This window comes from Lepus europaeus, chromosome 2, assembly GCF_033115175.1.
Source record: "Lepus europaeus isolate LE1 chromosome 2, mLepTim1.pri, whole genome shotgun sequence".
Lineage (NCBI taxonomy): Eukaryota > Metazoa > Chordata > Mammalia > Lagomorpha > Leporidae > Lepus > Lepus europaeus.
In genome coordinates, this window is record NC_084828.1 from 129,875,341 (window position 1) to 129,903,285 (window position 27,945).

At 41.8% G+C, this 27,945-nt stretch overlaps 1 protein-coding gene across 2 annotated transcripts; it reads left to right on the top strand.

The window, feature by feature from the left end:
- The first annotated feature begins 370 nt into the window (after nt 1-370).
- IGSF10 (immunoglobulin superfamily member 10) lies at nt 371-27,922 on the top strand. Of its 2 annotated transcripts, none has more exons than XM_062213016.1 (7): nt 371-451; nt 2,656-2,850; nt 4,040-4,169; nt 8,156-8,546; nt 13,139-17,440; nt 17,856-18,753; nt 25,232-27,922. In XM_062213016.1, exons 2-7 carry the CDS (start codon nt 2,657-2,659, stop codon nt 27,138-27,140), a joined length of 7,824 nt encoding a protein of 2,607 aa, XP_062069000.1. In that variant the 5' UTR covers nt 371-451; nt 2,656; the 3' UTR covers nt 27,141-27,922. The 2 variants fall into 2 exon arrangements, with proteins under 2 accessions (XP_062069000.1, XP_062068992.1); XM_062213008.1 differs by lacking the exon at nt 371-451 and adding an exon at nt 646-1,164.
- The last annotated feature ends 23 nt before the right edge of the window (nt 27,923-27,945 follow it).

Consider the following 27,945-nt stretch of genomic DNA (forward strand, 5'->3'; position numbering starts at 1 on the left):
AACTTCATCTTACCTTAAATATATAAATATTATATATAAATACATTAATTTTTAAGAGGTCTCTCCAATTAGGCAAAACAGAATGTTCACCTGCAGGCATCAGATTATTATTGCTCTCTGTCTTCAAACAGAATTTGGGGGAGCCACAAAATCGGGGACAGCCTGCGAGTAAAGCAAACCCTTAACCAAAAGGCTCACTGGTTAACAGGCGGAGGACGTCCAGGAGCGAAGAAACTACCCCCGCCTCAACTCGCCCTGCTACTCAGCCAGTGAGTGCCTGGAGAAAGCCCAGGAGTCCTAAATGAGAAGGAAGCGGAAGCCGACTCCTGGCGGGCTAACCTCTGAGCCCGGCTCGGCGGACACAGATGCAACCGCACCTCGCCGCCTTCACTCCCCGCGCTCTGGACCTAGGCGCTGGCGGCTCAAGCCCATTGGTCACCAGGGCCAAGAGGTGAGCGGCTGGGCCAATCGCTTCCCGGGAAAAGGCTGGGAGCCGTGGCTGCGGACCGGGTCTGGGCGTGGGAATGGAGCGAGCAGCTGCTGGGGCGAGGCGGGCAGGCGAGGAGCGGGGTGGTGCGGGGGGAATCCAGATCCGGGTGGTTGGGAGTGAGGGGAGGGCGCTCGGAAGGGGAGGAGCGACGAAAGCAAACAGAAGAAAGTTGCTTCTTCAGCAACTGATTGTTGCCAGGCAGAAAAAAGGAAGCGGATGAAAGGTAAGCACTAGGGCGTAGACCCTGACCGTAGCCACAGGTGACAGATGTGTCCACAAAAAGACAATCTGAGGAGAAACTTCTGGAGTCTGGGAGCAAAGCGGAGTGATGGGTGTACATGTAAGTGAGGACTCTGAGAACTGAAGCCCACAGTGGAAGCAACTGCCTTTGGTTTCTGTACCACCACCATCACCACAGCCCTCGTTAATCATCAGGAAGTTTCTGGACTGGATTGGTGTGGGTTAGCGCGCTCTGCAGCCGTGGAAGTGCCTCCCCGGCTCTCTGGAGAGCGTCACTCCTGAGCTGCAAGCCAAGACACTAAGCTACTGGCTCACTGTGGGAACAACGAACTTCGCCTCACTCGGGTTTGGACACAGTTTTCCAATTCCTTGGAGGATTTTCTGTCTCTTCCCTATGTCACAAGAGGATTCGGGACCGAGAGAGAAGAGTTCAGGTATTGTCAGCTCCTGTTTCATCATTGCATTGTTTTGCCTTTGAGTTTGTGTGAATCCACTATCCATATGTTCCTTCATACTTTGGATTCTCTATTAAATAACTTTCATGTGGGCATACCAGTAACTTCTATTTTCTGGTTGAACCCAGAAGTACTGTCATCCTACCATTTCTTTCTTAGATTATCTAATGACAACAAGGTGAAAGTGCTGCTTCCAAAGAACTCATGTGATCCATCCTACAATAAACTGTAATTTGGGCTAAACTTTCATAGCAATTCCTCTCTTTCTTTCTCCCCCTCCCTCTCTCTCCCGTGTGTGTGCGTGCACGCGGGTCAACAATTTAGCATCTGTGTTACTCCTAATAGTTTACAACTAAAGGATTGTTGCTGGTAGAATCCACAAGAAACACTTGTATTCCAAGGGACGTTGAGGTTTATAAATGATGTGGGTCATTTTACTTATAAAAGCATAAAGAAGGTATTATTGTAAGCCCTGTATGTTCTGAGTTTCGGGAGGAAATCGGGTTTGCATCCCTGGGCTTGCCCCACATGTGGGGAACAGATATCATTTTCCTAACAAGCTGAGCGTATTGCTTACTTGGTTATGCTTCCCCCGCTCTCCTGGCAGACATGAGCAGGAGGAGGGACCAAGAAATGAGAAAAAAGGATGTTCTAAGCAGACAGTATCATGCCTGCCGGGGGGCAGTGTGGCCACTGTGGCACAGATCCAGGGTTCCCGGCCTCTCCACTGGTGACTGTTGCTTGTGGTCAGTACTTGGCAGTGAAGTGTCCAATGTGTCTTTTCTGGCAAGGACTTGATGACGTGTTAGAAATAATTTATTCACCCTGCTACAGGATTATTATAGACCTTAAGGTTTTTGAATGAAAATGAAAAATCATTTATAGATGTTTATAAAACATTTAAGCTCATGTTTTTATAAAACTAAGCATATACATACACATATATTGTGTGCATAAGTTTAACTACACATTCAAGACTAGAGCATACAGTAAAATGTTAATTATTGTGTCTGAATCATGCTATTGCAAATAGTTTTTTTCTAATTTAGTTTCCAAGGCTATAATGCACTTGTTACTACTTTTATAATCAGTGTTTTGAAAGTTACTCTGAAAGAACTAACGTATAAATAGGACACTAAACTGTATTATGTGTATCCGGTGTCAGAATAGGTCATTATTGTCTCCAGCTTCCCTTTAATGAATCCCTCCCTGATTAGTAAGAATTGATGCTTCCTATTAAAACGTGAGACACCGTGAAGAGATTTTCACAACAGTGAACAATCCACATGATTAGAAAGCTCAGTGTGAGGCCAGCACATATTATGGTTTTGTAAGGAGCATGTTCTACCACAAAAGATATGAATGAAATTGGCCACTTGCAAGATCTCCCAGCTTCCCACAGTCACCGTGTGGTGTCCTGGGACTTTTCTTGGGCCCTATTTCTAACTCTGAGGTGTGATGATCTTTCAGGATGAAGGTGAAAGGCAATGGTGTCACCTGCTTGCTGGTCTCCTTCGGTGTCATTTGCTTGGTGGCCACCCCTGGGGGCAAGGCCTGTCCTCGCCGCTGTGCCTGCTATGTGCCTACAGAAGTGCACTGCACATTCCGGTACCTGGCTTTCATCCCGGACAACATCCCTCCCAACGTGGAGCGCATCAACTTCGGGTGTGTGGGTCCCTGGCTTATCCCCTTCTTACATTGGGAAAGCACCCATGACTGAGAGATGAACAATTATTTCACAATGGTTTTCTTCTGAAATGAGTTCATGAAAATTGTAGTTTATTGAGGACAACAAGGAAGTTATTCCCAGAAATCCTTTGCTAGGAGAAATTTCTCCCAGAACTTGAAAGCTTTCTTGGTAGATTGGAAAGCCTATCATTGGAGGGAAACTTAATTCCAGCTTTTTTTTTTTTTCCTAAAAAATATGGCTCCTGTCAATAACAAGGATTCTATCATAAGAGATGACAGGGCAATTAAAGTTGCCTAAATGCAGGCCTGATTAAATATGCCAAAGGGTGACTGTGTTTTCAAGGTTCATGCAGAAGTGTGTGCTTTGACAGCATAGAGCACCCACCATGTGGTGGGCACAGTGGTTGGCACTGGGGATGCAACAATGAACAAAAGCCATTATTCACTTCTGTAAGCTCCAAGTATAGTGGAAGGGGAGAAGACAGATGCATAAGACAGATGCATAATCGATATGATGTGGTAAAAACTGCTCTAGAGCACATGTGAAGTGCCGAACTGCTCTAGAGCACATGTGAAGTGCCCTGGTAATGATCACTAATAACAACAGCTAACATGAGTGCTCACTATGTGCTACCATCAGGATGAACACTCTATTGGTGTTCATTCATTTAATTCTCATTACTCCATAGGAGTGGATTCTATTATCTATGTTTTTTTCAGATGAAGAAACTGAGGCATGGTTTGCTGATTTTCACCTGGGGTCTCATGACTACCCACCTCCCCTAAACCAGAGGCCCAAACATTGACTCTGGATGGAGCCCAGGTTTCTTAACCGCTACTGATGCAGTGATCCCACCCCAGAGAGTGAGGGGCTGGGTTTTAGTGTTCACAGAAAAGTGTAGAGTCAAGGGCATTGCAACTGGAAAGAACAGCACGTACCTGAAGGCTGGAAAATGAGTGTGACAAGCTCCAGGAATGAGAAGGGGCCATTGTAACTGACCCGGGAAGGGTTGCTTAGGGGGTGAACCTTCTGTAGAAACTGGTGGATTTCAAGCATTTAATTATCTCCTCAGAGCACACCAAGAGAGGCCTTGGGCTTTGTGTGTGTTTTTGCTGCGACATGTGGCTGACTCATCTAATGCCTCGAATTACATTTTTATTTCAGGTACAACAGCTTAGTTAGGTTGACGGAAGCCGACTTCTCTGGCCTGAGCAAACTGGAGTTGCTGATGCTGCACAGCAATGGCATCCGCACGATCGCTGATAAGACCTTCTCAGACTTGCAGGCCTTGCAGGTGAGATCGGAGGGAGAAGGTGATGGGGGCCTGTGACTGTCTTGAAAAGATACCCATTCCTGCAGAACCCAAAATAGACATTCTTTATTTAGAAACAGACAGCAAGGGAGAAAGTCAATTAAGTGAATGTTTTTTTAATGTAATGTGGAATTGAGGAAAAGAAAGTTGGGAGACAAGTCTCTCAGACCTCAGGCTCATAGGAAGACAAAAATCAAAACTCAGGGATGACTAAACCTTTTTAATCCTAAACATGACTAGAAGCAGACTTTTATCAGGAAATATAATGTGGACGCTAAAAAATAATGGCCTTGTTAAACATGTTAGCTTTCTATAAATTGATCTACTTTTAGCTTTACTTATTTTTTTTTAACTTTTACTTAACAAATATAAATTTCCAAAGTACAGCTTTTGGATTACAGTGGCTACCCCCACCATAACTTCCCTCCCACCCCATTCACATCAAGATTCATTTTTTATTATCTTTATATACAGAAGATCAATTTAGTATATATTAAAGATTTAAACAGTTTGCACCCACACAGAAACACAAAGTGTAAAGTACTGTTTGAGTACTAGTTATAGCATTAATTCACATTGGACAACACATTAAGGACAGAGATCCTACATGGAGAGTAAGTGCACAGTAACTCCTGTTGTTGACTTAGCAAATTGACACTCTTGTTTATGGCGTCAGTAATCACCCTAGGCTCTTATCGTGAGTTGCCAAGGCTATGGAGGCCTTTTGAGTTCGCTGACTCTGATCTTATTTAGACAGGGTCATAGTCAAAGTGGAAGTTCTCTCCTCCCTTCTGAGAAAGGTACCTCCTTCTTTGATGGCCCATTCTTTCCACTGGGATCTCACTTGCAGAGATCTTACATTTAGGTTTGTTTGTTTTTTGTTTTTTGTTTTTTTTTTTTGCCAAAGTGTCTTGGCTTTCCATGCCTAAAATACTCTCATGGGCTCTTCAGCCAGATCCGATGAGGCCAGAGAGCTGTTTAGGACATCTACCATTCTATGAGTCTGCTGTGTATGCCACTTCCCATGTTGGATTGTTCTCTCCCTTTTTAATTCTATCAGATAGTATTAGTAGACACTAGTCTTGTTTATGTGATCCCTTTGACTCAGACTTATCAATATGATCAGTTGTGAACTGAACTTGATCACTTTGACTAGTAAGATGGCATTGGTACATGCCACCTTAATGGGATTGAATTGGAATCCCCTGGCACATTTCTAACTCCATCATTTGGGGCAAGTCTGATTGAGCATGTCCCAAATTGTACATCTCCTCCCTCTCTTATTCCCACTCTTATATTTAACAGGGATCACTTTTCAGTTAAGTTTAAACACCTAAGAATAATTGTGTGTTGATTAAAGAGTTCAACCAATACTATTAAGTAGAACAAAACAAAATACTAAAAGGGACAAAGTATTAAGTTGTTCATCAACAGTCAGGGCAAGGGCTGATCAAGTCACCGTTTCTCATAGTGTCCATTTCACTTCAATAGGTTTCCTTTTTGGTGCTCGGTTAGTTGTCACCGATCAGGGAGAACATATGATATTTGTCCCTCTGGGACTGGCTTAATTCACTCAGCTTGATGGGTTCCAGATTCTTCCATTTTGTTGTAAATGACCAGATTTCATTGTTTTTTTTTTTTTTTACTGCTGTATAGTATTCTATAGAGTGCATGTCCCATAATTTCTTTATCCAGTCTACTGTTGATGGGCATTTAGGATGATTCCAGGTCTTAGCTATTGTGAATTGAGCTGCAACAAACATTAAGGTGCAGGCAGCTTTTTTGTTTGTCAATTTAATTTCCTTTGGGTAAATTCCAAGGAGTGGGATGCTGGGTTGTATGGTAGGGTTATATTCAGGTTTCTGAGGAATCTCCAGACTGACTTCCATAGTGGCTTTACCAGTTTGCATTCCCACCAACAGTGGGTAGCTTTACTTATTTATTTCAATCACTTGTTCAAAAATTTATGTTGTAGGGACTCCCACAAATGCATACATTATTGTAAGAATTATGAGAAAGTAAAAGTGATGTAATAAAGCAACTACAGACAAGTATGTACATAGAGATAGTTATGTCTGCTACTAAATAGGACTTGAAGCTTTCCAAAAGCTAAACCATAATACATGGTGTCTATTAAATTAAAAAGAAAAATAAGGAAAACTACTATTCAGGACAAGTACAACCATTTCTGATTTTAAATCAGAAAGCAATGTCACAAAATTCACCATGCAATACAGTATGTTGCCAATATTTCTTTGTTTATTAGGAAATTTGGCATGCCAGAAAATCATCTTTGACACAGATGATACCTTAGGCAAAAACAGGAAAATATAATGAGAAATCATTATCTTTAATAGCATTTCTATTTTTGGCAGAAAACGTATGTTTAAAGGGTTTGGAATACCCAAGCACTATTGAAATAGTCAGAATTATTTGAATCTCAACTCAAAGTAAATTAATCATATTATTCATAATAACCCCAAATGTCCACCAGCTGAGGAATGAATAAACCAAATGTGGTACATTTAATGGACTACTATTCAGTAAGAAAAAAGACGGGAAGGGCTAACATATGCAAGACCTGAAGAATGGGTCTTGAAAACATTCAATCAGTGAAAGAAGCCAGACACAAAAGGTCACATATGATATGATTCCATTTGTATAAAATTATCAGAATCAGCAAATCCATAGAAACAAAATGTAAGTTAGTGGTTGCCCAAGGCTAGGAGGTAGGAGGAAATGAGTGTTAATGGCCGTCACTTTTTATTTGGGTTGATGAAAATTTTATAAACTTAGTGGAGACAGTTGTATAACTCCAAGAACATACTAAATACCAATGAATTATGTACATTATAAAGGTTAATCTTATAGTATATGAATTATATTTCAAAAAAGCTATTAAAGGAAAAAACTAAAACCATCATATGAGGGTGCTTCCAAAAGTGGAAATGGAATTAAAAGTAAGTTTATATTGGTGTAAAAATTTTAAAATCCACACTTCTTCCATAATATGCATTTTCCATGAATTTTTGAAGACATCTCATATTATTTAATGAAAAATTCAGGTTCAAGAAATCTTAAGTCTACTTAAAATACTATGATACCTTAAAACATTATGGAAGTTTTCAGTCTTATATAAAATTAGAATAAACTTTTGCTTTCCACAGTTTCAGGTAATTGCAGTCAAGATCTGAAAATACAGCATGCTTTGGTAAATTAGTTTGAGAAACCACATCATTATGTTCATTCATAATGTTTATTATATTTTTCTATTGTTAATCTGTTAGTGCCTAGTTTATAAATTGAACTTTACAAAAGGTAGGTATGTATGTAGGATAGAACATTAAAAACTTCATGGAAATGAAGTTACAAGATATTTATTTTGGTGTAAGAAGTTTGAAATCCATGGGTACAAGGAATCTTCAGAAAGTTTATAGAAATGCATATTATGAAAAATGATGAAAACACGATGCAGGATTTCAAAATTTTTGTACCAAGATAAACTTATTGTTTAAGGCTCAGTAGTATCCAGGCTTCTACTTCAGATCTTAGATATCCTCTGTGTAAAGGGAGGACTATGGTATGGTGAACCCCAGTATATCATCACCCAATTTCAGTAGTTCTCAACATAGAACAGATGTCTCACCTGCACCTCCATTCTCCACTCTGAATTGTTCTGAAACCCAAGTTTTCATAATGTTTTACCTGTATATACTTCAATGTGTATCTCAAAGTTAAGGGATTTTTTAAAAATAACTACACTATCATTGTAATTTTTAGCAACAGTTTCTTAATACCAGCAAGTGTTCATGAAGGTTTGAATTTCCATATTTTTGTCACATTTAATTTGCTAGAGTAAGGATCCCAACAAGACATAGAGATTGCATTGGATTAATCACAACTTGAGATACTTTTCCATTTTGTGAAAATCTCTGACAAAACAAATGTGTTCATCTTTTTACTCTTAGGTCTTAAAAATGAGCTATAACAAAGTCCAAAAACTTCAGAAAGATACTTTTTATGGCCTCAGGAGCTTGACACGGTTGCATATGGACCACAACAATATTGAGTTTATAAACCCAGAGGTGTTTGTTGGACTCACCTTGCTCCGCCTGGTCCACTTGGAAGGAAATCGGCTCACCAAGCTTCATCCAGATACATTTGTCTCTATGCACTACCTCCGGGTATTTAAAGTGTCTTTCATCAAGTACCTCTACTTGTCTGATAACTTCCTGACCTCCCTCCCCCGTGAGATGGTCTCCTCTATGCCAGACCTGGAAAGCCTATATCTGCATGGGAATCCATGGACCTGTGACTGCCACTTAAAATGGTTGTCTGACTGGATACAGGAGAAGCCAGGTATCTGTATTTGCTTAATTCTTTGTCCTAATTAAATAGAATGTTTTTATCGTAAGTGGGAAGGCCAAAGTGGTTTAGATGGAGAGAAGATGAAGTCTCAGTGATAAGGAATCCTTATATATTTTCACTGGCTGTGTTCTTGCTACTGTGGCAGAGTGAAGTAGTTACATTAGAGACCTGTGGTCCACGAGGCAACTCTTTCACACTCTAAGCTAAGGGTTTGCCAACTTAAACTCAGGGGCCAGAGAATAAAGTTGGGGCTCCTCAGCCCACATACCAGGTCCTCCTCCTGTGGTGTTGGCTCATCCTCAGCCTCCTTTCCTAGCTCTTCAACCATTAGATCCTTTCCCATCCCAGACACACCACAGGCTAATTCACCACTGTTTTACCACTGCCTGCCCCCCACCTACCTCAGCCACATCAGAATATACATTCCATCAGTTTGCTTGCACTTCTATTCTCAAATGGACAATATTTTATTATATTCAGTATATTAGATGTTGCCTTTCCTCGGTCTAATTTATCCCTGGCATATGTCTGGAGCACAGTAAGTACTCAAATTTTGTTGTTGTTGAACTCAGTGTTTATTATATAGTCATTTTGATATAATGTAATTGAGTCTACTATCCAGCCACTAGATACATATGGTCATTGTTTTATTTTATGTATTTGAAAGGCACAGAAAGAGAGAATTTATTTCCACTGCTTCACTTCCCAAATGTTCACAGCATCTACAGCTGGGCTGGGACCAAGGCCAGGAGCTGGGAATTCAATCTACTCCTCCTACTTTGGTGGCAGCAACCCAATTACTTAAACCATTACTGCTGCCTCCAGAGGTCTGCATTGGCAGGAGACTAGAGCCAAGAACTAGAGCCAAGAATAGAACCCAAGTACTCCAGTGTGGGATGCAGCTGTCTTAACCACTAGGATAAACACCTGCTCCTAGATATTGGTGGTCTTACTACATCCCAAACTTTTCTACATATGAGGGTACTTCAAAAAGTTCCTGGAGTGATGGGCATCGGAGGCAATGGCTAAACTCCAGCTTGAGATGGCCTAAGATCAAGTCTCACATCCACCGTATTCTAACTTCCTGATAATGTGCGCCCTGGGAGGCAGGAGATGATGGCTCAAGTGATTGTATTCCTGGCTGTTGGCCTCAGCATGGCTCAACCCTGGCTGTTGTGGATATATGGGGATTTAACCAGTGAACAGGAGATCTGCCTATTTCAAATAAGCAAAAAATAAACTTACCTTTTCCAAGAACATATTTTTTATTTCACAGGTAGAGTTAGAGAGAAAAGACTTCCTTCCATTGGTTCACTCCCCAAATGGCCGCTATGGCTAGCGCTGTGCCGATCCGAAACCAGGAGCCAGGTGCTTCTTCCTGGTCTCTCATGTGGGTGCAGGGGCCCAACCACTTGGGTCATCCTCCACTGCCCTCCCGGGCCACAGCAGAGAGCTGGACTGGAAGAGGAGCAACTGAGACTAGAACCTGGCCACCCATATGGGATGCCGACGCCACAGGCAGAGGATTAGCCTAGTGAGCCACGGCACTGGCCCTCAAGAACATTTTTAAAAAATTTTATTTTGGTGCAACAACTTTGAAGTCCATGTGTATTTTTTCCATAATAGGCATTTTCATGAACTTCCTGAAGATGCCTTGTATATATTTTTTGCACCTACATATGCACATATGCCATTTAGTTGAATCTAAATAAGTATTGCTTTGACTGAGATGTGCAGGATAATCCTGTAAAACCCATGAATCAATCACATCAATCTCTTATGCTCTGAAATGTTTTTCATCTATTCTAGGAGATTGACAGCTTCTCACACCAACAGTTGCCTCACTAGGCATGTACTAAGCAATCCTTTTGCACATATTTCAGGGTCAAATGTCACACTCCTTCATATATTTGGGGGTATCTTTCACTCTTTGGTTCTACAGAGCTCTAGTTGTTACTTTTCTATAAAATATGAATTTATGGCCATTTGTATGACAAACATTTGTTGTATCAATATTAAATTTATGTCCTGATGTTATTTACATAATTTCCAAATATACAACAACCTTATTTTCATCCCAGAGTGTAATCTTAATGAAAGTAGGAAACTTAATATATGTAATATCAACAATGCATGTGACACAATTGAAAATTAAACAGTTGGGACAATATTTGAAGTTATATACAGGCAATGACAGTTGTATTAAGACTGCCAACTGCTACTATAAAACATCTTCAATTTTGAGAGATTTCAATTTAAATATAGGGGCTAGTGTTGCAGAGTAGCAGGTAAAACCACCCATGTGGGAGGCCTGAAAAAAACTCCTGGCTCTTACCTTCAACTTGGCCAAACTCCAGCTGTTGCAGTGAACCAGTGGATTGAGGACCTGTTTCTCCCTCTCTCTCTGTGACTCTAACATCTTTAAAAACAAAACAAAAAAACAGGCTGCCCAGTCTTCTCCATCATTCCTTCCTAAGCATCCCTTGGTCAGAGCTGAGAACATATGGCTAGACAAGAACAGAGCTTATGGTCTGGTGGAAGACCGCCAACTAGAGAAAGGCAAAGGGAGGTAAGATAGGAGAGAGTGAAGCAGAAAGTCTCCAAGAGCAGTTCAGATTGGGTCCTGGAGTAGTAAGTTGTAATGCATTAATGGGAGAAGGCATGTTAGATAGGCCAGAGATGCACAGGGCATTCCATGGTTTAAGACTGGAAGGCATGTTATGAGACTGCTATGAATGGAGGTGATATGATCAGATTTAATAATGGATGTCAAAGGCCTGCTAACATTGGCCCAGGCGTAAGCAATAATAAACATACAGTGATGTGAGGTATAATGAAGCCAGAAGTCTGCTAGGCTTTCTGGTTTGGTAGGGGTTGAGCCAGGGTGCTTTGATAGTAGGTATAGCTTGTTGGTAAGTGGGAGATTGAAAGGAGCTTCTTATGATGGCACAAAGCTTTGCAGCTTTGAATGAATTAAGACCATAAAATCTGCTGAAGAATACTGATTGGCCAAATGCCTGTGACATCATCTGTCACACTGAAGTACAGTTGTTCACCCTTAACTGCAGAGTTACATTCCAAAACCCTGGCAGAAGCTTAAAACCATAGAGAGTTCCAAACACGTATACAGTTTTATGTCTTTTCCATCTTAACTCTGTACCTGTGATTTTGTAGCTAAAGGTGCAATGGCAACACTGACACAACTTTAAGGGTAGAAAAATCATTCTTAGTCTAGATTTTGCAATCTCAGCATGTGGGTTTTTTCCCTTTCACCTTTTCAAGTAAAGGCAACACTTTACAACTACTCTTTGTCATTATGTCCCTGAACACAGCACTGTGATACCGCAAGTCACTAACTGACAGGTAGGGTACACAACATGAGTAATTATGTGGACAAAGGGACGATTCATACTTCAGGTGAGGTGGAGGGCATGAGATTGCATCACAGTATACAGAATGGTGCACAATTTGAATTTGCCACTTAAAAAATTTTGAGCACAGTTAACCTTGGTAACTAAAACCAAAGATAAGAGGATGGGGAGCTCTTGTACACACTGACGGGTTTGAAGTCCTTGGTCAGAATATTTTCTGAAATTTGTGAGAGAAAATGTGCATGTGTAAGGAGGTGATTTGCATGTCTAACTGCTCTGGCCTATTAGCTCTTGTAGGAAGTACAGTGCTTCTCTTGTGTGCTATGTCCAGTGCATGAGGGGGAAGCTACTATATGGAAGGGCATGAAATCTTGTGCAAGGGAAAACTCTGTACTTCTTATGAAGTACACTTGTGATCAGTCATTTAAAGTAGGCTCATCAAAGCAGTATTTTTAAATACCCAAGTACGAGGTATCCAATACCTTAAAAGTACAAAGGCTAATCCCAATGCTAGAAGATTTATAAACTTCTGGCTTCATCAGAGTATCAGATTTTTAATGGGCTGACCCAAGGGTTGTGTCCCCTCCCAATTTAACCTAGTCTTGCAGTAACCAAAGTCACAAACCTGAGTCTTCTTTCAGTCACCCTTCATGTCAATCAATCCTCACATCCTACTAATTCTTCTACCTGTTTCATTTTCTCCTGCATCCATCCGATTCCTGGACCAGTCCATAGTATTTTGTGTATTAGTCAGTGTTCTTTGGGATCATGGAAAGAAACTTGGGTTCAAGTCTATGCAAGAGCTGATAAATGACTGTTTATTAAATAGGTTGATGTTTATTAAATAGGATGATGAGTGAAGAAGTGGAACTAAAATGCTATTAATAAGTGAAAAACCTAAGCATGGGATTTCATTTCCCTAAATATGGACTGACTTACTCAACTAATGTTTACTGAGTATCAAATATATATCAGACATTTTCTATGTGTGAGAGATAAAACACTGAAAAAGAAAAATGCAGTCCCATGCCTATGCATTTTATGTTGTAGCAGGACATGTGGACTTTATTTCTGAAAAAAATTCAAAGACAAAGAACATGGGCATCTGTCGATTATAAACAACTTAGAATTAAAGATTAAAATTTCTAACAAACTATTTCTTTAAAAACTTCAAATGTTAATTCATAATGATTCAATTGTGATCTTTCCTAGATGTAATAAAATGCAAAAAAGACAGAAGTCCTTCCAGTGCACAGCAGTGTCCCCTGTGCACTAACCCCAGGACCTCTAAAGGCAAGCCCTTTGCTGTGGTCCCAGCAGCAGCTTTCCTGTGTGCCAAGCCAACTATTGACCCATTCCTGAAATCAAAGAACCATACTATTCTGGAAGACATCCCTCCTGCGTCCATCTCTCCCCACGATTTCATGGCACCCTTTGGCTCTCTGGCTTTGAATATGACAGACCAGTCTGGAAATGAAGCTAACATGGACTGCAGTATCCAAAAGCCCACAAGGACATCACCCATTGCAGTCACAAAAGACAATGACCACATCAGATTAAATATATCCTTTTCAGCATCTCTGGTGTGCAACCTCGATCACAGTCACATTCAGCCAGTGTGGCAACTTCTGGCTTTATACAGTGATTCTCCTCTGGTTCTTGAAAGGAGCCATGTGCTCAGGGAAACACCACAGCTCTGCTACAAATATAAACAGATGGCTCCTAAATCTGAAGACATTTTTACCAACATAGAGGTTGACCTCAGTGCAGAGCCCTCTTGGTTAATGCAAGACCGAATTTCCTTGCAACTGAACAGGATTGCCACCACACTCAGTACCTTACAGATCCAGTACTCGAGTGATGCCCAAGTCACTCTACCCAGGGCAGAGATGAGGCCAGTGAAACACAAATGGACCATGATTTCAAGGGATAACAATACTAAGCTGGAACACACTGTTTTGGTGGGTGGGACCATTGACCTGGACTGCCCAGGCCAAGGAGATCCCACCCCACATTTGGAGTGGCTTCTGGCTGATGGGAGTAAAGTGAGAGCTCCTTATGTTAGTGAGGATGGACGAATCCTCATAGACAAAAATGGAAAACTGGAGCTCCAGATGGCCGACACTTCCGACACAGGCCTGTACCACTGCATAAGCACTAATTACGGTGATGCAGATGTTCTTACCTACAGGATAACCGTGGTAGACACCTCTGCAGAAGTTTATCATGGAGATGCCATTCATCACACAGTTTTCAGTGGTGAAACACTAGATCTTCCATGTGTTTCTAATGGCATCCCAGATGCCTCTACTAGCTGGATTCTTCCAGGAAACACTGTGCTCTCTGAGTCCTCAAAAGAAAAGCAAATTCTTAATAATGATACACTAAGAATAGTACAGGTCACCCAAAAAGACCAAGGACGCTATCGTTGTATAGCTGCCAACCCATCTGGGGTCGATTTTTTGATTTTCCAAGTTTCAGTCAAAGTAAAAGGACAAAGGCGAGTGGAACATGATGCGGAAGCAGATGGATCGGGACATGATGAGTCCAATCCCGTTGCCCATCCTCAGGAGTCACCAGCTATGCAGCTCCCTACATCTGCTCCAGAGAGGCCCGGGGTTGGAAAACAATTCTCAAGTGCAAGGAAAAGACACAACAATCGGGAGTTAACACAGCGGTGGCACGGAGATTCCACACGCCGCCGGTTCAGGGAACACAGGAGGCACTTCCCTCCCTCTGCTCAGAGAATCGACCCACAACGCTGGGCAGCACTCATGGAGAAAGTGAAAAAGAATGCTGTGCCAGAACAAAGAGAAATGACCACAGTAAGGCCACCCCCGGCTGTCACCCAATTCTCGAAAGTACCTGGCGAGGAAGACGACTCTTCAGGCAGGCTCCCTCCAGAGGAGGAACTTAAGGTCTTGGCAGCCAAAGCTTCCACTGCTCCAGCCAGGATGGTGACTGCTGACTCCAGAACGTCTCATAGCTCCATGACAAGTATGCCTTCTGGCACTGAAGTCTCCCCAGTTCCAAGTCCACAAATACTACCATCTGTAAAACCTATGGATTTCAGACTATCTAATGCTGTTAAAACCACAGCACGATCAAAGCATATAAGCCCAACTACATCAAGTGCAATGAAAGGCACAAACAACCAAAATTCATCCATTATTTTTTCACTGCTACCTGGAACAAACAAAGTTCATGATACTGATCAGATTGGAATAAAAGAGCATTTCCAAAGCGCAATCCCAATAACAGTAAGGACTGTGATCAAAGACACCCACATCAAAATGCATGATAGTAATAATGACAAAGCAGACATATTCTTAGCACCAGAAACTGCCACAAGTGGTCAGCAGACATCGATGACGGGCATCGGTGAGTCCAGCACCGATGTGTTCTACCTTCACCCTACTCAACAGCTTAGCACTTCCAAGCTTCCTTCAGATCCGTACACTGCTGCTCATTCTCAGAGTCCTAGAAATAGTACAACTAACATTCCTCTGACCAGACGCTTTGGAAGACGGAGGAAAATTTGGGTCAGGGGGCGAGTTATCAGTCCATATAGGACTCCAGTGCTCCGGCGGCATAGATTCGGCAGGCCAACATCCAGAGGTTATTCTGAAGAAAACACTACTGCATTTTTGGCCCCAGAGTTCAATGTGGTGTGTCCCTCCTGTCCTCCCAGAAGGAGCCATACTACTCCTCCAACAGCATTGTATCTTTTAAGTTCTCCTAGCACCCTCCCCCAAGCGGACATTGCCAGAGCCACGTCAGGAGAATCTACAGCTCTTGTCCAGAACTCATCATTACTATCTGAGAACACACTGCATGTGGGTACTGAGAAAACAGCACCCACCATAAAATATTTCAGTGCTGAACATACCCAGGTGACTCCAACTGATACAGGAACGACTTATACCCCAACATCTTTATCTATGGAAAAGAGTTTTAAAACAGATGTGAGTGACTCTGGTGTGTCTAACATCGGTGAAGCTAAAAGAGATTCAATGATTCTATTGCCACCTTCAGAATCCATCACCAAACCACCGATGCCTGCTTCTATGGCCATTACGAGATTATCAAGAAGGAAATTTCCCTGGCATCACATCTTTGTAAATAACCATAACCAAAAAGAGAGATCAAGGAATCTGCATAAACACGGTTTTGAAAACACGGTCATGATGCTTCCTAAAACATCTCCTGCTTTACCCACTGATCCAATTGCCCCCTCCTACTTCACAACACTCTCAACAAGTCTCATGCAAATTCCATCTGTAACACTGCCCACAACTCACCACCAAACCGTGGAAATACACAGTCCCCAAAGTCTCCCTACAGTGAAGGAGCTGCCCTTCCCACCTTTTTACCCTATACTTCCTAGCACCACAAGCATAGCCTCAAGTACAGCGAGCTTCCTATCAGTAAAAATGGACACACTGGCACCTCTGACTACTGCCCCTGCACCTGTAATGATGTATAAAACCCAAACAGTTGGACCAAGGGTACAAAAATTAAAAAGGAAAAAGGGGCCTCAGAATAGGAAAGACCCAAACATCGCTCCAGGCCAGAGTTCTGGTTTCACTACATCCACTGATCTGACACCTCCTGTTCCAAACACAGCCAAGAGTTTAATCAAACCCAATGTCTCTGCTTCCACTCATTCTTCTCTAGAAAACACCAAGGGAATTTCAAGTACAACTGGTCTTCCTTCAAGAACTCTTAATTTGACAGATGTAATTGAAGAACTCCCCCTAGAGAGTCCTCGGACTTTGAGGGGCACAATTGCTTCTGAAACAACTCTGTCCAGTAAATCACACAAGATTACCACAACTAGGAAAACAATCACGAGACACTCAACTGTGCCGCCATTCCAGAGCAGCAGTGCTACTGTAATGCCAATTCCCACCTCCCCTGCCTTTATGCAAAGTACAGTTACTGACAAAGTGGCAGTTCCCATTTCTGAGACGTCGACGAATGCAGTGATCAAGCCTCATGAATCCACACAGTACAATACCAATCCACAGCAATTAGCTGCAGAGGTTACCTCATCTCTTGAGGCTCCTGCAAAAGCCAAGTTTGCGATTGGAACCGCTCACTTTACCTACTCTAATCTGTTAAATACTACTCCTATGCCGGCACTGGTAACAGTGACACCACAGAATTCGAAATGGACTACCTCTCCCTTGCCAGAAATTGTTGAAGGCAGCAAAAATCCTACATTAAGCATGCTTCCCACTCTAGGCTTGCCACAGTCCACCCCTCATACTTCCAGTTGGGATAGACAGAAGAATGCAAAGAAAACTGGCTTTGATATGAAACCCATTCAAAAACTAACAACTTCTAAACTCCTTCCCTCTGACTCTCTGTCTAGGAATGTATTTGAAAAGCCCAGAATAGTTGGAGGGAAAGCTGCAAGTTTTACAGTTTCAGCTAACTCAGATGCCTTTCTTCCCTGTGAAGCTAGTGGGAACCCCCTTCCCACCATCCACTGGACCAGAGTCTCTTCAGGTACTTGAAACTATGTCTTTATACTTCATCTTCTTTAATTACAAAACTAGCAAAAGATGCTGCTAGGTTTCCAGGGTGCACATCTGAGGAATCAACACCAGTTTCAATATTTTTTCAAAGTAAGACACTGTTAATATTCTCATTTGATATTTGCATACTTTTAAAAACACCTTAATTAAGAGTAGATCTTGAAGTTCTTTGAAAACAGATAAATATGACTTGAAAAAGGAGGTCATTGTGTTGAACCACTGGCTTTTAAGTTTTGTGTATAAAATCCAAGAATTTTAGAAATCTGACTACTAGGTGGCCTAATTTTAATTTCAATGCATTTATGCTCAATAGCCTAACAAAAAGATAACTGTATGTTTTCTGTTTAAACTTTGATGACCTATGGCTATAAATCTTTTCTTACTAGGACTTGAACTTTCAAAGAGAAAACAGAACAGCAGGTTCCAGGTGCTACCCAATGGCACCCTCTTCATCCAAAGGGTGGACATTCAGGACCGTGGACAGTACCTGTGCTCAGCATCCAATCCACTTGGGACAGACCACCTTCATGTCACTTTGTCTGTGGTCTCCTATGCCCCCAGGATCCTGGAGAAACGCACCAAAGAGATCACACTTCATTCTGGAAGCACCGTGGAACTGAAATGCAGAGCGGAAGGCAGGCCAAGCCCTACGATTTCCTGGATACTTGCAAACCAAACAGTAGTCTCAGAATCTGAGGGAAACAGACAGGCCTTAGTGACACCTGATGGAACACTGGTCATCCACAGTGTCAGCGTTTATGACCGTGGCTTTTACCAATGCATAGCCAGCAATGCAGTTGGCCAGGATTCACTACTGGTAAAGATGCAAGTCATTGCAGCTCCACCTGTGATTCTAGAGCAAAAGAGGCAAGTCATTGCAGGGGCTTGGGGTGAAAGTTTGAAACTGCCCTGCACCGCCAAAGGAACCCCTCAGCCCAGTGTCCACTGGGTCCTCTCTGATGGTACTACAGTGAAACCATTGCACTTTACTAATTCCAAATGGTTCTTATATTCAAATGGGACTCTGCATATAAGAAACATAGGCTCTTCAGACAGGGGCATGTACGAATGTATTGCTACCAGTTCCACTGGCTCAGAGAGGAGAGTGGTTATACTTACAGTGGAAGAGCGAGACACCATCCCCAGGATAGAAGTTGCATCCCAGAAATGGACCCAGGTGAATTTTGGGGACAAATTGCTACTGAACTGCTCAGCCACAGGAGAACCCAGACCCAAAATAATTTGGAGGTTACCATCCAAGGCTGTTGTCGACCAATGGCACAGGTAAACCCGCACTGTTGAGTTGAAATTATCCACTGTATATATTTAACTGTATGAGTTATGAAATGGGAAAAGTGATAGAGCAAGGCTAGCAGTTTAGGGAGCAGAGACTCTACATAAAGGCAATCTTCTCTAAAGAAACCTACTCCTTATCAGATCATTTGCATGTAAAAACCAGTCTACTCACACACTGTACTCAAGGGGGCAGCTTCCTGAGTCTATAGTTAAAAGAATATAAATCTCATTTGCTTCACATTTGTGACACTAAAATAACCATGTAAATATATTCATAATTTATATATCAAAAAGAAAATCCTTGCAATGCAGTCAAGGTTCTGGAGGGACACACTCCATTGTATCACTCTTAGGGTCTCCTATATTTTAAACTTTAATAACACTGAAATTTAACTTCCTCTTTTCTAACACTGTAAAGCACTTTATTAAAGTTACAACACTGAGGTTTTTTTTTTTTAATTTGATAGGTAGAGTTATAGACAGTGAGAGAGACTGTCTATAACTTTGTGGGGTGTCCATTGGTACACCCCACAAATGGCCCCTACGGTTGGCACTGCGCCAATCCGAAGCCAGGAGCCAGGTGCTTCCTCCTGGTCTCCCATGTGGGTACAGGAGCCCAAACACTTGGGCCATCCTCCACTGCCCTCCCAGGCCACAGCAGAGAGCTGGACTGGAAGAGGAGCAACTGAGACTAGAACCTGGCACCCACATGGGATGCTGGCGCCGCAGGCAGAGGATTAACCAAGTGAGCCACGGTGCCGGCCCTACAACACTGAGGTCTTAATCATGGAATATATTCAGGAGCTCCTTCACCCTGCTGCATAAACACACATGCATTCTTTCTCTAGGATACTCTTAGAAGCATATTAATATTTATGTTCGTTTTCCATAGATTATGCCTCCTCCTTGGAAAACAATAATTAGTTTGTTTTACATGTGTGTCATTTATACAGTGGTTTTCCATTTTGTGCACTTTTTTATTCACTTATAGGAAATTTTCATGTTGAAAAATTATATGTCTTACAAATTTATATTCACTGATAGAAGTTAAATAACACATTTTTAGTGTCAAAATACATACTTTCATGAGTTAATATGAATATGTTAATGAATTTAATTTGTGATTTTTTTTAACTTAAAAGTAAATGTCAATTTCTAGGTACCAAGTTTTTCAAATGTCAACAAAACTACCTGGCCAAATGTTACACTGAAATTCAATTTAAAATTCTAAAATGTTGAGCTATGCAACATGAACTTCAGAAACCAGATCTTTGTTAGATCTACTATACATTTAATTTGAGCATTTCACAATATCAGCACCATATTTTTTTGCCTTCTAGTTGTTATAAGCATTTCATTAATTATGAAAGCCAGTTCCAGTTATTGAAATTAATGCATTTATAATAAATCATGCCCATGTACTGTGGAATTCTTATTTACCCAGAGACCACTCATTATACTAGGGAATTTTGAATGCAATTTTCACTACCCAATCTGAAACATGTACTAGCAGTGTTGAAAACATCACATTTGCAATGGAAATAACAGATACAATCCAAAATTTAGGTTGTGAAGCCAAGACCAAAACATTTACTGGGTGTTGTAAAGTCTATTTTTGAACATGGAAATATTTTATCAGATAGTATGAAAAACTATAATGTCTAAAAAAGTCAGTGTAGAGGAATTCTACAAAGCATTCTAAAATGTGTTAACATCTTAGAATAAGTCTTGATCAAATATTTCAGAAAATTTCTAAAAATTAAATCACAAAGAAATTAGGCTGTTTCTATTTTGTCTTGGGAAAATCCTTATGGAACACAAACTATTAAAAACATTTTAAAAAGAAAAATAAGGTCTTACTATGGAAGAGACAAAGAGACTGCATAAGGTCCCAAATACTATAGTGCACCCACCAGAGGTGCAAGTACTGTATTTTTACCATGAAATGTAACATAGTTGTGAATGGAAAGCTTCAGTAACTTTTTTGTAGCCAACCTACTAAAAAACAATAATTTTCACTTAATGCTTTTTAGATTGTCAATAGAGGCTGGTACCATGGCTTAACAGGCTAATCCTCCACCTTGCGGCGCTGGCACACCAGGTTCTAGTCCCGGTTGGGGCGCCGGATTCTATCCCGGTTGCCCCTCTTCCAGGCCAGCTCTCTGCTATGGCCCGGGAAGGCAGTGGAGGATGGCCCAAGTGCTTGGGCCCTGCACCCCACGGGAGACCAGGAGAAGCACCTGGCTCCTGGCTTCGGATCAGCACAATGTGCCAGCAGCAGCGGCCATTGGAGGGTGAACCAACGGCAAAAAGGAAGACCTTTCTCTCTGTCTGTCTCTCTCTCTCACTATCCACTCTGCCTGTTAAAAAAAAAAAAAAAAAGATTGTCAATAGAAAGGAAAAAGTCCCTTTTATTTCCAAACACTTACTATTCCTGCTTCTTCACTTTTAAAGTTTGAACTGTAGGTCCACCCCACCATGCCCCAAATAACCAAAGTGTTTGTCACGCGAATCATCAAAAACTTTCTCAATTTTCTTTCTTCTGGTCCTGCATTCAGCGCCCTGCTGCTCTGCTCCACTACTTTGGCCATTACCTCGCTTTCAGTGCAAAGCTGTTCTCTCTCATCTAGAAGCCTGTTTCTGTCAGACCTGGGAGCTTCCAGGTGCAAAGTGTTAGTCCTTGATAACTGCTGGGTGAGAATCTGCACGTGAAAACCAGTTTAATGGGGGAATCATGAAGGTGCTTCAAAAAAGCTCATGGAAAATTCACATTACCTGTCTTTGGAGATTTATTTATTTGACAGAGGGAAGAGAGAGAGAGAAAGGCAGCCACAGACAAACAAAGATGTCTTCCATCCACTGGCTTACTCTCCAAATGGCCACCATGGTCAGGGCTAGGAGCCTGGAACTCCAACCTGTCTGCCACATGGGTGGCAGGAGTCCAAGCACTTGGGCCATCTTCTGTCTTTCCAGGCACATTAGCAGGAAGCTAGGCAGGAAGCAGAGCAGGTGGGACTCAAACCAGCCTCTGATAAGGGATGCTGCCATCACAGGCAGCAGCTTAACCTACCACGCCACGATACCAGCCCTGCAGTAAAAACTAACTTGTTTTCCATGAAGACCGTGTAGCCCTCTCAGATGTGAGGCCCAAGAATAGGGCTTTGGATGGCTGAAGTACTTTTCTGTTCTAATCTTTGTAAAGAATTTTCTTTTACTTAGGGAAAACTAAGCGAAACTTCTTTCAAAAGTATATTCACTCTCTTGGAAATATCAATTTGTAGAAGGAATGAGCTAAAATTCTAATACATTGCAACCTCCGGTTGCATAGGGCTGTAGTGGGCTATAACTTGATGTCAGGGTTCTCAGGAAGTATTTCCTCCACAAGTAGCATCAACATTGCCCATGATCCTGTTGAATCAGAAAGTCCTGTTTTTGACAAGCAACCAAATATCTTACAATATCAGTGTCTCTCATGTTTTTACCTTCTAGTTATTTATGCATTTCATTCATACTGAAGGCCACTGCTAGTTTCTGAAATACTTTTAAAATAAATCCCACAGTACATGGGTATGATACTCACCCAAGTCATCTTGGTGTGCACTAGAATTTGAGTCTGGTCTCAATTGCTCATCAGTTACCTGGGAACTTTGTTAAGCAACAGGTTTCTAAATCTCAGTCCTAACCTATTGACTCAATCTCTGGAAAGTGAAGCTAAGAATTATGAACTATAAATTCAGTACTACCTGAATCTGATGCAGATAATGGAGGAGCTGCATTGAGGACAGTGGCACTGAGATTTAGTTGCATGTGACAGTCCTGCAGGAAAGTTTTAAAAAAGATTTATTTATTTATTTGAAAGAGTTACACAGAGAGAAGGAAAGGCAGAGAGAGAGGCCTTCCATCTGATGGTTCACTCCCCAATTGGCCACAATGGCCAGAGCTGTGGCAATCCAAAGCCAGGAATCATGAGCTTCTTCCAGGTCTCCCACAGGGGCACAAGGACCTAGGCCATCTTCCACTGCTTTCCCAGGCCATAGCAGAGAGCAGGATGGGAAGTGGAGCAGCTGGGACTCGAATCAGCACCCACACGGTGTGCTGGCGCTTCAAGCCAGGGCGTTAACCTGCTGTGCCACAGTGCCGGCCCCGGAAAGTTTGAGTCCTGGTCCCTCGCCAAATTTTCCACACACACGCAAAAAATTCTGGAGGTGGAATCCCAGCATGAGTTTTATTTTAAAATGCACAACTTATTTTAATGTGCAGCCAAATTAACATGCATTAGAAAAGAGTAATAGCAGGTAATGTGGTTGCTAAACAAACTCAGGGGTTTAGGAATCAGCTCTGTGAATTTAAGGCAAGTTATTAAACTTCTCTAAATACTATTTTTCACTTGTACTTATATAAGGTGGGAAAACTGCTCCAATATTTAAAAAATCAGGTCAAAGCAACTGCCAGTTTCCATCTCCTTTATGAAGTGCTTCCGTGACTTTACCTTTGTTTAAATGCCAAGGAAATTCCTTCAATGCCTGAAAAATGAAAATTAAAAGGCAGACACAAGCACCTGTTAAACATTTCTCTACAATATTTTATGGTATGTTTGCTGCAGATTATAAATGAGACTGTCTGGACAGCAGGTATACTGTGAAAGAGTCCTTTCCTCCAAAATTCTATCACCCATTTACTTCATGTTACCAAAACATAACAACAATATACACCGATTTTCAACTCTCAGCATTCTTGATCACACTTTTAGCACTACTTCAATAGCCAGTGCTTTCTGAAAAAAATTTTACCAGGAAATATCTGCCATCTGGTGGTTCAAAATGGTAATAGCAGGATGTGTGCATGCAATTCAACCTCATGAAGAAATCACTTTGCAGCTGCCCACAGAGCAGTCAGCTTCTATTGAGTCTAACATTGCTATTCTCTATGGTCAAGCATAAGTCATTTTCTAGCCAAATTATTCAATGACTGTTATTACTGATTATATATCCATTATCTGAAATGTTTGAGATCAGAAGGGTTTCCAATTTTGCATTTGATTGGATTTTGGAATGTTGGTATATTTGGTTGAGCATTCCTACTCTGAAAATCCAAAATCAGAAATGTTTTCAGCACCAATATTATGCTCAGTTTTAGAGCATTTCTCATTTGGGATTAGAGGTACTCAAACTTTTCAGGTTCTAATCCCAGCTGTTCTGCTTCCAATCCAGTTCCCTGCTAAGCTGCCTGGGAAGGCAGCAGAAGTACTTAGGCCCCAGCCATCATGTGGGAGACACCTGAAGGAGCTCCTGTGTCCTGGCTTTTACCTGGTCCAAGCCTTGCCACTGAGGCCTTTTGGAGAATGAACCAACAAATGGAAGAGATCTCTCCCCTTTACCCTCTCTCCCATCTTCAAATAAGTAAATTCTAAAAAATAAAAATGAAATATATATTTAAAGGCAGGGAGACAAAAAAAAAAAAGATATCCCATACACTAGTTTACTCTCCCAAATGCTCACAACAACCTGGGCACAGCCAGGCCAAAATCAAGAACATGAAACCAATAGAGGTCTCCTGTATTGGTGTCAGGGGCCCAAGTACTTGAACCATCACCTGCTGCCTCCCAAAATGTGCAACAGCAGGAAGCAGGAGAGCAGACTGTGGGACTCCAACACCAGGCACTGTAGTACGGATGCAGGCATTCCAAATGCCCACTCCTGTTTAAAATTTTAAATGACACATAACTACATGTTTGTGGGGTATACTGTATGACCTTACACACACCCAACAATGACAGCAAGTTAATTAGCATATCCATCTCATTGCTTTGGGAACATTCAAAACCTTATTAGCTATTTTGAAATACATATTTAACTGTTGTCAACCACAGCTCCCCTACTGTGCTATACATTAGAAGTTGTTCTCCCCACACAACTGCACACTTGTACCCCTTAGTCGCCCTATTTTCCATATATTTTCTGAGCAAGCAAATTTGTATGAAAGTTTTTTCCTTTACTAATCTATCACAGAACGATCATTTTTGTGGACTTGCAAGTTTTGATATGTAACATGTTCAAGGAAGTCTTGTCTGGGAATCCAGTGTTTGTAGCATTCTCCTTAGCATTAAAACTTTGAAAAAAAAAATCTGTGTCAAGCAGATTGCTTTGAAGTCCACCAAGAAATACTGCTTGCTTGCACTAAGTGATACATGTGCAGTAAGGTGACTTCATGTTTCTGCAGATGTTTCAGAAGACAGGGCAAATTCCCTGTAACTCGCAAGCAAAGGCTGAGGGGTGGATATGCTATTTGGCTTGACTGTGTCGATCATTTCAAAAAGTCTACATAAATCAAAACAGCACACTGACCACCTCAAATATATTCACTGTTGTTAATCATGCCTTGATAAAGCCATGGAGGGCCACTAAGCCCATGTAAAGACCATTTCTAATGGCCAACACACACTGATGTCAACCTTTTTTCTCCTTAGAATGGGCAGCCGAATCCACGTGTACCCAAATGGATCCCTGTTCATTCAATCAGTTACAGAAAAAGATGGCGGAGACTACTTGTGTGTGGCAAGAAACAAACTGGGAGATGATCTGATCCTGATGCATGTCAGCCTAACGCTGACACCTGCCAAAATTGACCACAAGCAGCATTTCAGGAAGCAAGTCCCCTATGGCAAGGATTTCCAAGTTGACTGCAAAGCTTCTGGCTCCCCAGTGCCCGAGATCTCCTGGAGCCTGCCTGACGGAACAATGATCAACAATGCAATGCAAGCAGATGACAGCAGCCGCAGGACCAAGAGGTACACCCTTTTCCACAATGGAACCTTGTACTTCAACAAGGTTGGGATCGCAGAAGAAGGAGATTACACTTGCTATGCGCAGAACACTCTGGGCAAAGACCAGATGAGGGTGCACCTCACAGTGATCACAGCAGCCCCGCGGATAAGGCAGGGTTACAAGACCAGCACAAGAGTCAAAGCTGGAGACACAGCCGTCCTTGACTGTGAGGTCATTGGGGAGCCGAAACCACAGATATTTTGGTTTCTGCCATCCAACGACATGATCTCATTCTCCTACGGTAGGTACACATACCACACCAACGGGTCTCTGTCCATCCACAAAGCACAACCGCTTGACTCTGGAAAGTACGTGTGTGTAGCCCGAAATCCCAGAGGGGATGACAGCAAAATGTACAAACTGGATGTTGTCGCTCAGCCTCCGTTAATCAACGGCCTGTATACAAACAAAACAGTCCTTAGAGTCACGGCTGTGAGACACTCCAAGAAGCACCTGGACTGCAAAGCCGAAGGGACACCCCCTCCTCAAGTCATGTGGATCATGCCAGACAACATTTTCCTCACAGCCCCGCACCACGGAGGAAGGGTCACAGTCCATAAAAATGGAACCTTGGAAATCAGGAACGTGAGGCCTTCCGATGCGGCGGATTTTACCTGCGTGGCTCGGAATGAGGGCGGAGAGAGCGTGTTGGTGGTACAGCTCCAAGTCCTGGAAATGCTGCGAAGACCGACGTTCAGAAATCCATTCAATGAAAGGGTAGTTGGCCAGCTCGGAAAGGTCACAGCATTGAATTGCTCTGTGGATGGGAACCCCCCACCGGAAATAATCTGGATCCTACCAAATGGCACACAGTTTTCCAATGGGCCACGCGATTCTCAGTATCTGGTAGCAAGCAACGGTTCTTTCATCATTCATAGAACGACTCGGAACGATGCGGGAAAATACCGGTGTGCTGCCAGAAATAAAGTCGGATACATTGAGAAACTGATCATATTAGAAATTGGCCAGAAGCCAGTTATTCTTACGTATGCCCTTGGAATGGTTAAAAGTGTCAGTGGAGAATCTGTGTCACTACACTGCGTGTCTGACGGAGTCCCTAAGCCAAGCATCAAATGGACCTTACCCAGTGGTTATGTACTAGATAGGCCTCAAATTAATGGGAAATACATATTGCATGAAAATGGCACCTTAGTTATCAAAGCAGCAACAGCTTATGACAGAGGAAACTACGTTTGTAAGGCTCAAAACAGTGCCGGGCATGCACTGATCACTGTGCCAGTCATGGTTATAGCCTACCCTCCCCGAATTACAAGTCGCCCACCCAGGAGCATCCTCACAAGGACAGGAGCCGCCTTCCAGCTCCACTGTGTGGCCCTGGGAGTCCCCAAGCCACAAGTCACATGGGAGATGCCTGACCACTCCCTGCTCTCAACAGGCAGTGAAGGACGGACATATAGACGTGAGGTGCTTTACCCACAGGGTACCCTTGTCATTCAGAATCCCCAGACCTCAGATTCCGGGATATATAAATGCACGGCAAGGAATGCACTCGGGAGTGATTCTGCAACAACTTACATTCGAGTCATATGATAGGAAGTAAAACTAAACAAAGTCAACATCTGGACAGAGTTTATTTTTTGGAAGAAGTTTTAATCAAAGGCAGCCATAGGCATGTAAATGGATTTGAATACATTTACAGTATTAAATTTACAATGGACATGCAAAAAAAAAAAAGACTTGTAAATCATTGCATCATGAACTGATACTGATTTCTTTAATGGATCTCAAAACAAACTTTTAACTTAAGGCACTTTTATTTTGCCAACAAATAACAATAAACATTAAGAGGAAACTGTCCACCATAAAACAACAAATGGCTAATGTACCTGAATTTTTTCAATCAGAATGGATTTGTTTTTCTTCTACCAGTTGCCTAGTGTCCATATTCTATCAATGTCACAAGCATTGCACTCGGAACAGCGACAGTGGGAAAAGATTAACTTGCAGTCTTTATGGAAATTTACCATCTTGATGTATAAACTTTTTGTGGTTGGTTTATAAATATTGCTAAGATCTACAGAAAATAAGCACTCAATTGGTTTATGACTCGTCATTTGTTCACACTGAAAATTTTCATTGATGGAGAATACAAAAATGCTTTAATAGCTGCATTTAAAAACAAATGCAGGCTAACTTTTCCACATGTAAAAAGCAACTTAACACCTGCACATCATAAAAGGTGGAAAAGGGGTCGATTATGTCATTATCCAAATACACCATTAAAAAGGTTTTAAAAATACAATGAAACTCCTTTATAGCTTTAAAATCTAGCTCAGGCACCCCTGGTTTGGAGGCGTTCATAAGAAAATTTTCCAAGGAGGAATCATTGCTTTAT